Source organism: Ambystoma mexicanum, chromosome 10, assembly GCF_040938575.1.
Source record: "Ambystoma mexicanum isolate Mex_15411 chromosome 10, UKY_AmexF1_1, whole genome shotgun sequence".
NCBI lineage: Eukaryota > Metazoa > Chordata > Amphibia > Caudata > Ambystomatidae > Ambystoma > Ambystoma mexicanum.
In genome coordinates, this window is record NC_090932.1 from 1,234,348,272 (window position 1) to 1,234,361,970 (window position 13,699).

General features: G+C 45.4%; 1 protein-coding gene across 2 annotated transcripts in view; it reads left to right on the top strand.

Annotated features, from left to right (window-relative positions):
• Positions 1 to 12,019, top strand: part of NOS1 (nitric oxide synthase 1) — an 833,905-nt gene extending 821,886 nt beyond the window's left edge. The window contains exons 28-29 of one of the 2 annotated variants that reach the window (XM_069619207.1): positions 7,350 to 7,468; positions 8,350 to 12,019. In XM_069619207.1, coding sequence (XP_069475308.1) covers positions 7,350 to 7,468; positions 8,350 to 8,365 — 135 coding nt within the window. In that variant the 3' untranslated portion in view covers positions 8,366 to 12,019. The remainder of the gene's footprint in view (positions 1 to 7,349; positions 7,469 to 8,349) is intronic. The other variant, XM_069619208.1, reaches the window with a different exon arrangement.
• The last annotated feature ends 1,680 nt before the right edge of the window (positions 12,020 to 13,699 follow it).

The following is a 13,699-nucleotide window of genomic DNA, read 5'->3' on the forward strand; positions in this document are numbered from 1 at the left end:
AAGCCATAGCAATGGAGTTAGTAGACCCCCTGGAAGCCCTTACGCGGTTTATAGCTGATCTACGCAATGAAATTATCACTGCTCAGGATTCATTGCGTCACCGCATGGACGTTCTACAAGACGCAATGTATACTTCCTCTACTCAGGGAGGTGAAGTTCCGGCAGCCAGGGCTTCCAGTTCAGGTTCGTCTCTACCACCACGGGAGTCAGTACAAGTGCTGATGCCTACGCAATTTCCCCTTGCTCTTCCTGAGAGATTTACTGGCGACCCTAAAGCATATCGTACATTTGTTAATCAGTGCCGCTTACATTTTCTGTGTCGGCCTAGCTTATTTCCTGATTTAACAACCAAGGCGACATTTGTTCTATCATACTTGGGTGGCACAGCTGCTGCATGGGCCAATCCACTGTTAGAAAACAACAGTCCGTTATTATATGACTGTGACGCCTTATTAGAAGCCATGAGCAAGGTATTCGACATGCGATATGCTACACAAGCCAATGATCTGGAATTGCTGAGTCCTCAGCAAGAAACCAACCCCCGTGTCCTATTTGGCCAGATTCAATCAGTTAACTGCTAAAACTAGTTGGCCCGAGGAGAAGAAAGTGGCTGTCTTTTACAAAGGCCTTTCTGAGGATCTTAAAGATGCCCTTTCTACTGTTCCAGTGGTACCTGCAGGATTTACAGAACTCCTGGACCTTATTATACAAATAGATGCTCGCAGAAATGCTCGGAAAAGAAACCATTCCTTCCACCAATACTGTTGATGGTTCTATTCTTGTTTCAGGTCTGGTCACTAAAGAAACTATTCCAATAACGTTGGTTCAATGCAATGGACATACGGAAGAAATAGTTTTTGACGTTATTGCAGCACCTCAGTATAAGTTGATTCTGGGTATTTCTTGGCTGACTCAACACAATCCATTGATTGATTGGACAACAGGTCAAATACAATATCCTTTATCATTTTGCAATGAAAATTGTTTTAAAGAAGCAGAATTGGTCAGGGATTCATCTGTTGCTTCTTTACTCGACATCGCCTTTACTATAGGAGCGGTGTCTGCACCTGACATTCCAGTACCACAGGAATACAATGCCTTTGCTGATGTATTCGACAAGGGTATGGCTGAAAATCTACCACCTCATCGTCCTTATGATTGTCCCATAGAGCTATTACCCGGATCTAAGGTTCCAACAGGAAGAGTCTATTCCTTGACTCAACAGGAAGATGCAGTCCTCAAAGAATACATTGATAAAGCGCTTAAGATGGTATTCATTCGTCCTTCGCAGTCTCCAGCTGCCTCTCCTTTATTTTTTGTCCCGAAAAATGAGGGTGATCTTAGACCTGTATTGACTACAGAGCTATAAATGACATCACAGTAAAAATCACTATCCTTTGCCGTTAAACAGTGTCTTGTTAGATCAATTGGGTTCAGCAGTCATTTTCACGAAACTAGACCTCCGTGGGGCATATAATTTGGTACGCATTCGCAAAGGAGACGAATGGAAAACGGCTGTCAAGAATCGGTATGGACTTTATGAGTACCTTGTTATGCCGTTCGGCTTATGTAATGCTCCTGCTACTTTTCAGTTTTTTATGAATGACATTTTTCAGGATATTTTGGACCGGTTTGTTGTCATTTATTTGGATGATATCCTCATATACTCCACTTCATATCAGGAGCATATACATCATGTCTCCCAAGTACTACAAAGGTTAAGGGAGCACAAGCTGTTTTTGAAAGATGAAAAGTGTGTTTTTCACTCTCAGGTGGTTGAGTTCCAAGGTTATGACATCACAAGCACGGGAGTTCGTATGAGTAACTCCAAAGTCAAGGCCATTCTGAACTGGCCCATTTCTACCAATACCAAAGCATTGCAATCCTTCTTAGGATTCGCCAATTTCTACCATTGCTTTATTAAATCCTTCTCTCAGACGGTAGCTCCTTTAACGGCTCTCACCAGCTCCAAATTGTCCTTTGCCTGGAACAAGGACGCACAGAGGTCCTTCGATGCACTAAAGGAGGCTTTTACTACCGCCCCGGTTTTGCAACATCCGGACATTGATCTTCCTTTTTACGTAGAAGCAGACGCTTCTAACGTTGCAATTGGGGCCATTCTTTCTCAAATCTGCCTAGACAGTAATGAGGAGCACCCTGTTGCTTTTTTTTCTAGGAAGCTGAATCCATACGAGCGTAATTACACGGTCACGTAGCGAGAACTCCTAGCGATCAAAGACACACTACAAGAGTGGCGTCACCATCTATTGGGAGCCAAACATCCGGTGACCGTATATTCAGATCATCGTAATCTACAAGCTTTCAAAACCATGAAATGTCTAACCGCACGCCAAGCCAGATGGCATGCTTTCTTTACCAAGTTTGATTTTCAGATCACTTACCGTCCTTCATGAGAAGTATTTAAGGCTGACGCATTATCACGTCTTGGTAAAGACAAAGTCAATTTGGAACCACATCCGTTGGTGGCAAAGCACGTAGTGTGCAGTTGTTACGCTCAGTCTTCATTGAAACACGAGCTACAGGAGTGGGTATCTCAACATCCGCAGGAAGTGGTTTCATTGAACTTGGATGTCCAGAAGGGCCTTCCATTTAGGCAAGGGCTCCTGTATCTACCTACTGAGGACACCCGTTCTAGGGCCATGCGTTGGGGGCATGACTCAATAATGGCAGCTCATCCGGGTCAAAAGAAAACTACAGAACTATTACGTCGATGGTGTTGGTGGCCTTCCATGTCTGGGGACGTGATTGACTACGTCAATTCATGTTCTGTATGGGCTCAGTGTAAAAATCAACCTGGCAAACCCAAGGGATTAATGCAGCGACTACCTATTCCCCATAAACCCTGGTACATGATTTCTATGGATTTTGTGGTTGAATTGCCATTAGAACAGGGTTTTAACACAATATGGGTAGTGGTGGATTACTTTACCAAACTTGCACTATTCATACCCTGTAAGGGTTTTCCCACTGCCGCCGTGCTAGCAGAACTTTTCCTGCGACACGTTTTTCGTTTCTTTGGACTACCTACTATCATCATTTCAGACAGGGGTTCCCAGTTTCCTCCCATTTCTGGAGGGCTCTTACATCTGCTATGCCAATCGATGACAGAATGTCTAGCTCGTTCCATCCCCAAACGGATGGGCAAACGAAAGAACAAACGGCACCATGGAGCAGTACTTAAGATGCCTCTGTCTGCAGTATCAGTCTACTTGGTTGTCCATGTTACCGTCAGCCGAGTTTGCATTTAACAATTCACTTCATCATTCTATTGGTATCACCCCGTTTTTTGCCTTGTACGACCAACATCCTAGATCCATTCCATTGGATCCTGACCTGTCTACGGCCAATCCAGTATCCAGTTGTACAATACGAGACTTATCGATGTTACATACTCGAATCAGGCATCAATTGCACCGCGCCCAACAAAGTACCAAACGATACGCTGATGCCAAGAGATCCTCTGCTCCGGTATATCAGATGGGAATGAAAGTATGGTTATCAGCTAGGAATCTGGAGATACCTGGCAAGAAGAAACTCCCTCCACGATTTATCGGTCCTTTTGCCATTACAAGGATTATCAATCCTGCGGCTGTCTGCCTGCTCGCTGGAGAGTCCATCCGGTGTTCCATGTCTCCTTGATCAAACCATACAATCCAAACACTCGGTTGCCTATTAGACCTTTGGCCATAAAAGTCAGAGGTTCTGATGAATATGAGGTAAAGGGCATTCTCGATATGAAGAGGCGTGCTGGTAAACTGCACTATTTGATTGATTGGAAGGGGTACGGTCCTGAAGACCATACATGCTAACCACTTGCCAATATACATGCACAAGTGCTGCTTCGTAGGTTTCATGCCAGGAGGGGTGTGGAGATGCCTTTGGGGGATGGTACTGTCACACTTCACTCACCTGATGCATATGGTAGCAGGAGCCCATATGCCTTTAGAACGGCAGCAAGACCGTTCTACAACAAGTGGAGTCTGTTTTCCAAACTCCCCACGAAACCCCACTGCATTCCGGCTCCTAAGGTCACATGACTGCTCTGAGCATCAGTCACGTGCTTCGGCACGTATTTAGGTCCTTTCCTCTAAGCGCCAAGCGCTTCTGATTGTTGCTGTTACCTTGTTACTCATTGGCGGTTGGATAACGTTCGGACCGCGTCTAGCCTGATTTCCTTAGGCATTCTGGTTCCAATCCATTTCCCGACCTTCGTTCATGAGAAGGAACTCCAAAGACAATTCCACCTCGCGGAATTCACCTGCAGTTCTCTGCGTTTCCTTGCGGAGTTGCCTCGTGGAATTCACCTGCAATTCTCTGCATTTCCTCGTGGAGTTGCCTCGCGGAAGACGCCTGCAGTTGTCCGCGCCCCCTCGCTGAGCTGTGCTACCTATCGGTGGACCGCGAACCCTCGCGGAGGTGTTGTCTGTCTGCCCCTCGCGGAGGTGTTGTCTGTCCGCTCCAATCCGGGGTTGCTTCTACTCAGTACCGGATGGTTTCTACAGTAAGTCAAGTACCTAACATATGTCTGTTCCTGTGTGCTGGCGTTACTTTCAAAACAGAGGAAGTGACTCTATAACTTCCATTATTACTAAACTCTTCAGTTCTATCCCGGTTGGGAATGATTCTTTTCAAGTAACATTAAGGGTGAATGTTATTGACTGTGTGAAGATTGAGAGGCCAGAATCTTTATTTCTAAAAAGTTACAAAGGGTGTTAACAAACTTTCAATCCAGAGTATTTGCCGACTACCCTTGCTGGAGATGCCAGGATTGTTTTGGGTTTTGTTTTGTGCACAGAACTAAGGACGCTAACCGGAGTGCACCTACCCGGCTCTAGACCGACCCTCGTTCCGTCCGGGATTAGTTTCCTACTAACCTTCCTTTCCTTGTCGTTGTTTTTTATTTTGAAATCATTTTAACCTTCTGTTCGCCTCAACTCTACAAACTACTCCTACAGGTTAGTGTAGCGATAGTGGGATCTTAAAGAGGAATTGAATCATATAGTTAGTTACCTCATTTATTTTTTTGTATACAGATTGAAGAGTGTGCCTTGTTACTCACCCTTTCAATTGATTCCTCGCTCTGACCATGTTTAATTATCAGGCAGTGGGTGGTATCAAGGGAAAGGTTTTTGCCTTGAGGATACTACAGTGAAGGTCAAGAAGAGGAATTCAGAGTTATACTGTATCCTTTCATGCTATTCCACCTGTATCCTTTTTGGTGTATTACTTGGTCAAGTTGATTCAAGGGTAGCATGTCACCGTTAAACAATCTTCGGGAGGCTTTCGCTCATGCTCGGTGCTACGGGAAGGTGTTTAGGCTCGGAGGGCAGCTGCGTTGAAACTTTCGGCACAACCAGAGCTTTTTTAAGTGTCGGCGCACTCGTGGAGGCACGTCGACGGCCTTGAGGAATTTGGTGCTGGCGGCCTTACTTACAGAGTGCCCGGACGCATGCCGGTGGCGCAGTTGCGGGGAGGGCTGCCGATCCTGCGAATCGGCGGGTGTTGTCGAGGAACCCGTCGCACCCGTATGGGCCTTAGACTGCTTCCACTGAGAGGTTGCGGCGGTATCGGGGTTGTGTATTTAGTCCCATGTGATGTCGGTGCGTCCTCGTTGACAGGGTGTATCCTCCCCATAGCAGGACTTTTGTCGTGCTTATCGGGCCCGGGGACGGACATCTTGGAGAGAGTCTGCTCCATTGAAATGTCAATGGCAAATGTGTCAGAGTCATGTTCGTCGCTATGGGCCTCATCACTTTCTGCGGCTGTGGCGGCGGGGTAGCTAACCTCGGCCTGCGACATTGCATAGACTGCCCACCATTTTACATGACGCTCCTTTATGTTCTTAGGACGTAGGAGCTTACAGTGCCGACAGGACACCTCAACGTGATTGAGGGGGGAGACACTTATTGCACGGAAGGTGCTTGTCTTTGCAGGGAAATTTTCCCTTACAGGAAGGGCAACATTTAAAGGGAGCCCTGTCCATAGCGCAGGTAAACAAAAGTGACAACAATACCAAAGGGACAAAGAGAGGGGAGAAGGAAAAACATTCTTAAAAGAAAGGAAACCCCCAGACCCCACTTTCCCTACTTTGTAGGCCGGCCAGAAGGCCCAGCCACGCGGTCGACAGCATTGACCGGAATGCCAGCCGTCGAAGTCTTTTGTTCTGTCTTCGGCGGCAGTTCATTAATCGTCGAAGAGGGGACAAAAGTTGTATAAAAGGCCAAAGGTCGGGATTTTAACAAATTTGCAAATTAGGTAGAGCTCCACATAAGGCGACCAGCTAGCTGGGTGGAAAAAAACAATCTGAGGGACCTCGATGCATGAGGATTTCTGGGTACACTACACGTCACGTTAGGGATAGTGTTAGAGACATGCCTACGCCGACGTCCCCTTTCGATCCTCGAAAGACAAGATGCAATACTCTGCGGTTCCCACTAGATGTCGAACTGTATGCACAGCATTTGAATCTAAGCAGATTAACAAGCATCAGAAATTATAAATACATATGTATATATGGCTACTTGTACTTACTGATTTCAAATGTACAGCTCTACAGCTGACATTAGCCCTCTTAAAATGAACCTGGCTGCTCAGTCAAACTACCAACTTATGTAGTACAGGCCTATATTAAAAGGTGGGTTACCTAATACCAAGCAGATAAGTCGTGTGTAGTCCTCACCAGTTGGACAGCACTAATTCTTACCTAACACATGCATATGCATGCACCCTATAGAAACTCAAGGTAATGATGAAACACTAACCATAAGTCTTTCCTACAGTTAGTACACTATGAAAACTATAAACCTGTACAGCAACTTCTTCATTGGACCTATAATGCAGATGTCAAAGGGGGATCTTTCATTAAAGCATGAGCTTCATTTTGTTCCTGAGGGGATGTAGCATCCATGTGGGGGGCTGGCATTGAGATGACAATAGTCAAGTGTTCCCATAGCATTAGACACCTTAATCTAGTCCCGGCTTTTGACCCCGTGATAATGTGACTGCTGAGGCTTGTAGGCCAATACTTAGAAGAGTAAATAAATACAAGTCACGGTACAGAACGTGCTGTTGGCTGCAATGTGCCCGTTGACATCTTTCATAAACCACGCCTTTGCAGAAGCCTGCTCTGTCTATGAAATAAGGGGAAAGTTGGGGGAATGTACAGAGTTATAGGTAAGTTAGGCAGAGTGTTTGACCGTGCGCCAGGTACTGGTCTCCTTTTGATTTGTCTTTATGCCACCAGGCCTCTCTCCAATGCCTTTGAAATTATACCTTCTTTCTGGAGCCATGTGCTTACTCTGATCTTCCTGCCCTTTTGTTCATTGCAGGATGACAACAGATACCATGAAGACATCTTCGGGGTCACTCTACGGACATACGAAGTGACGAACCGTCTACGGTCCGAGTCAATCGCACACATCGAGGAGAGCAAGAAAGACAGTGATGAGTAAGTCCTGGTCCAGTGTCATGGTGCCTGAAGAGAGGGCATGTAGAGGGTGTGTGGTGCAGAGAGCAGGGTCAGAGAACAGAAGTGAAGCAGTGGCCATTACGCATGCTGCAAGTCACACCCGCATTTTATAGCATTTATTTCAATGATCGCAGCACTGGCTTTCACACACCATAGGAAGTCCATTTAGTAAAGTATTTTCTTTGTACCCTATAATAGAGTCATGCTCATTCCCAAATGTCTCTGATCTTACTCATTCGTCACAATAATGGCCTTTAAATAGTGAATGAAGTTTCACTTATTCACCCTCAGGGCTTTCCTGTTACCTGAGGTCTAATATATGGCAATGTCTTCACAGTGCTGGCCTGATGTACGTTATAAGATCATATCCCAAAATACAGAAGTACAAAATCATGGAGCCCATTAGCCCGCATTTTGTAATTTAGTCTTTTGGGATTTTGGCTGTTTGTCCCCTGCACTGCCTATAATGTATTTGGGGGACACTCCCTCAACCCCTGCACCCCTGTTCGGTATTATGGGCTTAGATCTCATCTACTATGCCGAATGCGCTCTAAAAGTGCATTCAGCAGTTTAGATACAGTCTTTTCACGCAATCCCGTGCTGGCCATATACGGTGCAATGAAGTCTCAATCACCCACACCCTCATAACACTGGCCTGATTGGCTTCTCACTCATAAATCTCCAATGGGGTGCCATCCATTAACAGTCATCAATGAAATATAAAGTGATTTACAGTCAATTATCCAGGCAGATAGACCCTGGCAATTATTTTTCCTCTTTGGTGAACAATGATTCTTTTCCAGTTGGTACTGCCAACCCTCATTTTGATGTGTTCCTTTCTCTCTTCCCTTCTCTTGTAGGGTTTTCCGTTCATAACCTCAGAGTGTCTGCCCTTCCATGGATGCCAAGCTGGCACACACTCATACACTCGCAACCATTCCAGAAGAGGGGTTTTGTATCTCTATGGACGCTGACAAATCTTTTCTACGGGACATGAAAGTCACTCGGTCTTATGCCCTGTCGTGTCCTTGTCCTGTTCCTTTGACTTTTTCTTTATTTGCGGGGGCTGAGGTGGGTGGGGTATGACATGGAACTTGCACTCACTTTGCTGCTTGAGAATCTGTTATGGCTCCTCACGAACATTTGGTGTCTTCATTTAATGCACAGAAGCCTGTAGGTGTGTGCTGGATGGCCGCATGGCGCCTTTTATGGGGTATGGTAGGGCTTTGACTGCTGGGCATCGGGACTAAAGAAGAAAAGTGGTCCAGCCTTTGTTCTTTGAGACCCTTACGACTCAAACTCCAGTACATCGGATCTCAGTTACCTACCTACTGGGACAGCTCTTTGTGGTCTACCTTATCGATTGGGCTTATCCTGAAATGTCAGCAGACCTCGAGATTTCCCTGTAACCAGAAATCGGTACGACGGCTCACCTGCCCTTGATGGACGACTCTGATGTGCATTCGATCAGCGCTCAGCTCTCTTTGGATCTGTACTATGGCTGGATAGACGCAAGATTGCATCTACATAGTTCTCTTCCCATGATGCTGGTTGACTATTCTTCTCAAGATCTCTCCCTTTTTCTGCAGGAACATCAATGTAGTCAGATGCTGTAGTACTGACATGCCTCTCCCCGGGGGGTAGAGAGGGAACAGAGATAATCTGGTTCTTCTCAGCTGATCCAGAGATCTGCATTTGGAAGTAATCAGTGCATTGGAAGGAGGGACAGCTGGGATGAGAAGTGATGTCATTCTTTTCAGCTGATGTGCTGGCTGAACTTGGATGAGCTGCAGTGGCTCTTGGGTCTGAAAAGTGGTGCAGCGACTCGAGGGCCCAGTACAGTTGGAAAGAGAGGGAGCGGGGAGGGGACGCTTTTCAGCTAGAAGCTAAAGCTATAGACCGGAAGAGGTATAGTGCCTGTAACCTGTGAGGTATATGTGCAATGGGAAGTGGCAACGTCCTTTTAGACGTACAATGGAATGAGTGTCCAATAATGCAGTACCTCATTTTATGGAGAAGTATGAGTATGGGACAGGAAGGGATTGTGGACCTTTTGCAGGATGTGGAGCACAATGAAAACATTCAGTGCCTCTTAAATGGGAGGTGATAATAAAACAGCGTGTAGTACCTGTGTGGTAGGTAGAGTCGGCGTCTAAGGATTTGCTGTAACTCACATCTGGGAGGTAGAGGTCGAACAACAAGTGGTTTAGTTCCCCTTGGTTTTTGAGATATATTTTTGAATGTTTGCCACTAACCGCATGTGTCTAACCTTCTTTGGATCGAATGTCTGGACCCAATCCTCCTGCCCGAAAACAGGGCCACAGGACAGTCTGCAATCATTGTGTACTATGCATGTCCTAACGTGATGTAGCATATTTGTATTGCCCAATTAACGAGATGAGTTAATACTACTTTATTAACTGTGATTTTCTGTTTTGTGGAAGGGCCACCACTTAATGATTGTGCCTCCCTTTACTCCAAATGAGAACATAGTCAAAATGCATCTAAACTATACAGCTCAGGATTGCATGCCACTCTTCTGTGGGTTACAGGCCGTGGGGTGGTTTAGGGTCTGCTTTGCTGAGGTGGAAGGTAGGATGGCAGTCGTAAGGGTGAAGGTTTGACCTGATGAGTTTGCAGAACCAACAACAGGGTGTGGAGACGTTACGAGGAATCAGAAGTCCAGGAGGGGTACCCAGAGGAACATGGTGGAGACAAGGAAAAAGATTACATTAACCATGTCCATGTGAAAAAGAAGGCATAGGCGAGCAAGGGTCTGTGACTAAATGTATTAAGGGGGCGGAAATTGGTGAGGGGGTATGGTCTGTGAGAAAAGGAGGACCAGTGTCTGTCGGAAAAGTAAAGCACAAAAGAACCAGAGATGATGAGAAAGGGAAGAAAATCAAGGGCCATGGGCTGTCAGAAAAGCAAGGCAGAGAAAAGGCAAGAGTTTGCGCATATGGCAGGTCAAACAGGACCATTATCCGTGAGAAAAGGTAGGTAAGGAGGGCACAAGTATGCTGCTTAAGGAAGAGAAAACCAAGAGTTTGTGAGAAAAGGATGGGTTTAGCGCCAGGATTTCTAATAAAAGGATGGCAAGGAGGGGTCCTGCTCTGCCAGAAAAGGAAGGCTTGGGTGGGCCAAGTTTTCATCGACAGGAACAGAGTAGCGGTGTCTTTCAGAAAAGGGAGGCAAGGGGGAGCGTAGGTCTAAACTTCAACCGTGAGAAAGGGAAGGTAAGGGGGGTCCAGGTCCTTTTGAAAAAGAAAGTAAGGAAAGACACAGGGTGTGGGAAAGGGAAGGCACAGAAGAACCAATACCTGTCTAAAAAGGAAGGCAACATATGGTCCATGGTCTGTAGGCGAAAATCAAGGTGTGGGACTGCCAAGGCCTGTGAGAACATGAAAGCAATGAAAGAATATGTTTGAAGTCCCAGATGGCCAAGCTGTGTGAGAAAGAGCAGGGAAAGAAGGGCAAGCCTTTTTGATGTACAGAAAGAGAAAAGACAAACATGGATGGGCAGGATCCATGAGGCAAGAAAAGGGTGGACAATGCTGTGTGAGGATGGAAGCAAATCGAGGATCAAGTACTGGGAGAAAAGGGGAAGGCATGCAAGGGCAAATGTGTGTGAGGAAATGTAAATGACGCCATGATCTGTAGTGTAACATGGCTTAAAGGGGAAGGGTCTGTGACAAATCAAAGACTTAGATGCCCCACATCTGTTAGAAAAGGAAGGCAGAGGGGGCCAGATTCTGTGAGAAAAGAATTCACCAGGACCTTTGGGAAGACAAAGGTATGGGAGAAACAGGACCTATGAGAAGGGTTCTATGTTTTTTTGCCGCCAGTTTTTTCGATTCGTTTTTTTACGAAACTTTCATCAAAAAAACGAATCTAATTTTTGTTTATATTTGGGGGGTTTCTCCCCACGCCTCTTTCCATATAATTTAATCCCTATCCGTTTAATCCGCTCATCCCTCCCCATTATTTTGGAGATTCATTTTTTCGATGAATATTTTTCATTAAGAAACCCATCGGAAAAAAAACCAGCGGCAAATTAACTGCATAGCATGAGAAGAGGAAGGAAAGGAAGAGGCTGGGTGTATGACGATAGAAAGGACAGGAAGGCTGGGTTTGTGACAAAAAGAAGGCAAAGGACTGCCATAGTGTGAAAAATTAAAGATAGAGAGGGTGCAAGTCGATGATGAAACGAGGAAGGAGAACCAGGATCTGTAAGAAAAGCAAGGCAAGGAAGTAATGAGAAGGCTGGCAGGGCTGTGGTCTGTGAGAATGTAAAGGGTGTCGGACCACTGAAACCATTCACAGCACTCTGAAGGCAGCACTGATCACCACTTCCATTTAACCCAGAGACTCAACACCTCAGCAGACGATTATGTCCCAACGCCTAAGCCACCAGCGCTCTATGCTTCACCCGGCCCCTATGTGGTTGCCCCAGATAGACTTTTGAGTTGTACAGGAGCCCTACAAGGTTCCTATTGGATCATATATATATATATATATATATATATATATATATATATATATATATATATATATATATATATATATATATATATATATATATATTTAACTTCTGTAAATAGGGAGTGATGGCTCAGAAATTCTGGCCTCAGGTGTAGCCTACTCTGGCCAAACCTAATGGGAATAATGTCTGAAATAAGTGGCTCTAAAGACGTCTTTCCACTGTGGTGCTCTGTTTGGACCATGTTCCTTTCTGCACCATGCTATGCTTCTACCTATTGAGCTCATGTTTGTACTAGCATGGAGCCCCACAACTTACTTTCCACTGTCGTTAAAAAAATGAGTAAGCAAGAGCTCCATTGTAATAACCAGACGCGTCCTTTGGGACGGGCGTTTCCAGATGGTAGCACTGCTGTGTTACTCTTATATGTTCCAAAAAATCAAGACATGGAAGCCTCCTGCTTGATTGGGAAAGGCACTTCACGTCGTCTTCGGGACAGAGCCCCCGCGATGAGCTGGGGTGTGCGTCTGCGTGCTCGCCTGGTTCTTCGGAGCATAGCATTATCCTAGAGCTGGGTTGGATTTGAAATCCATGTTTAGTTCAATCATGAGTTTGAGAAACCCTTTTTATTGCACAATCATGCACCCTATTTTTGACCTTTCCTCCAATTTGGCTTGGTGCACGATAACTAAGTAACAGCAGGAGGATTAAACATGTGAAGTGAAATAAAACCTTGCTGCTTTTATGGAATGTGATCATGCAAAAAAGACTGTAGCGCAGGCATGTCAACATAGGTCCTGTTACAAGGTCACATTTCGTCATGATAGCACTCGGGCCTAGGGAGACGACACTGACTTTAACATGGGACTAGGGCCTGCAGCAGACGTCACTGCTCTCGCGCTAAAAGTGAATCATAAGATACATTGAAACCTGTGGATGACCTATGGGAGCAAGGTATCAGCACTACCAGCGCCAAATGATTTATGGATTTTTGCAACCTCTTGGTTTTTAACATCCAGAGGAGCTCATATCAAAGGTCCCTGCATACATTTAATCAATCCTTGGCTTTGCCATGTTGTGTTCGAACCTTTCCATCCCTCTTGCTTGGATTGATCACTTTCTCCCAAAGTTCGAAATCACCTGCCAAACAACAGGTAATCCCAAGTTTTGGCCCCCATCCCAATACCTCGTTCCAACCTAATGGGAAATCTTCTCTTCTGACCTCAAGTATGCTCTCGAATCGGAAGTCCTGGTCATCTCTTACGAATCATTAACAACCACATGTATTTTAAACTAATCTCAAAATCTGAATCTTTGGCGTCCTTAACTCTACAGCATCCATCAAATCATTCAAGGCCAGAGAAACCTTGCTGGTTGCCTCAGTACTTGACCCCTAACAAGGCCCACGCCGGAAAACTGTAGTAAAATGCTCTCATAAATTAGGCAGGAATGATAAAGAACGCCAAATTATGGGATTATGAGCTATTTTCCCAAAAAGTGGACAAACAATGCATTAATACCTCCCAGCAAAGTGCACTGTGTTTGCGGTTTAAGTGAAGGGGTAAATCCCTTCAAGTTAAGGGACAACACTCTGTGGGGGAGCTGCGAAGGGACCTGATATAGGCATCAGAGATGCCCACATGTTCACCCTTTGTTGCATAATGCACAGAAGGGTCTTCCCTCTTTTCATGTTCATACACGGTACGGTAGCATTGCTATCCCACATAACA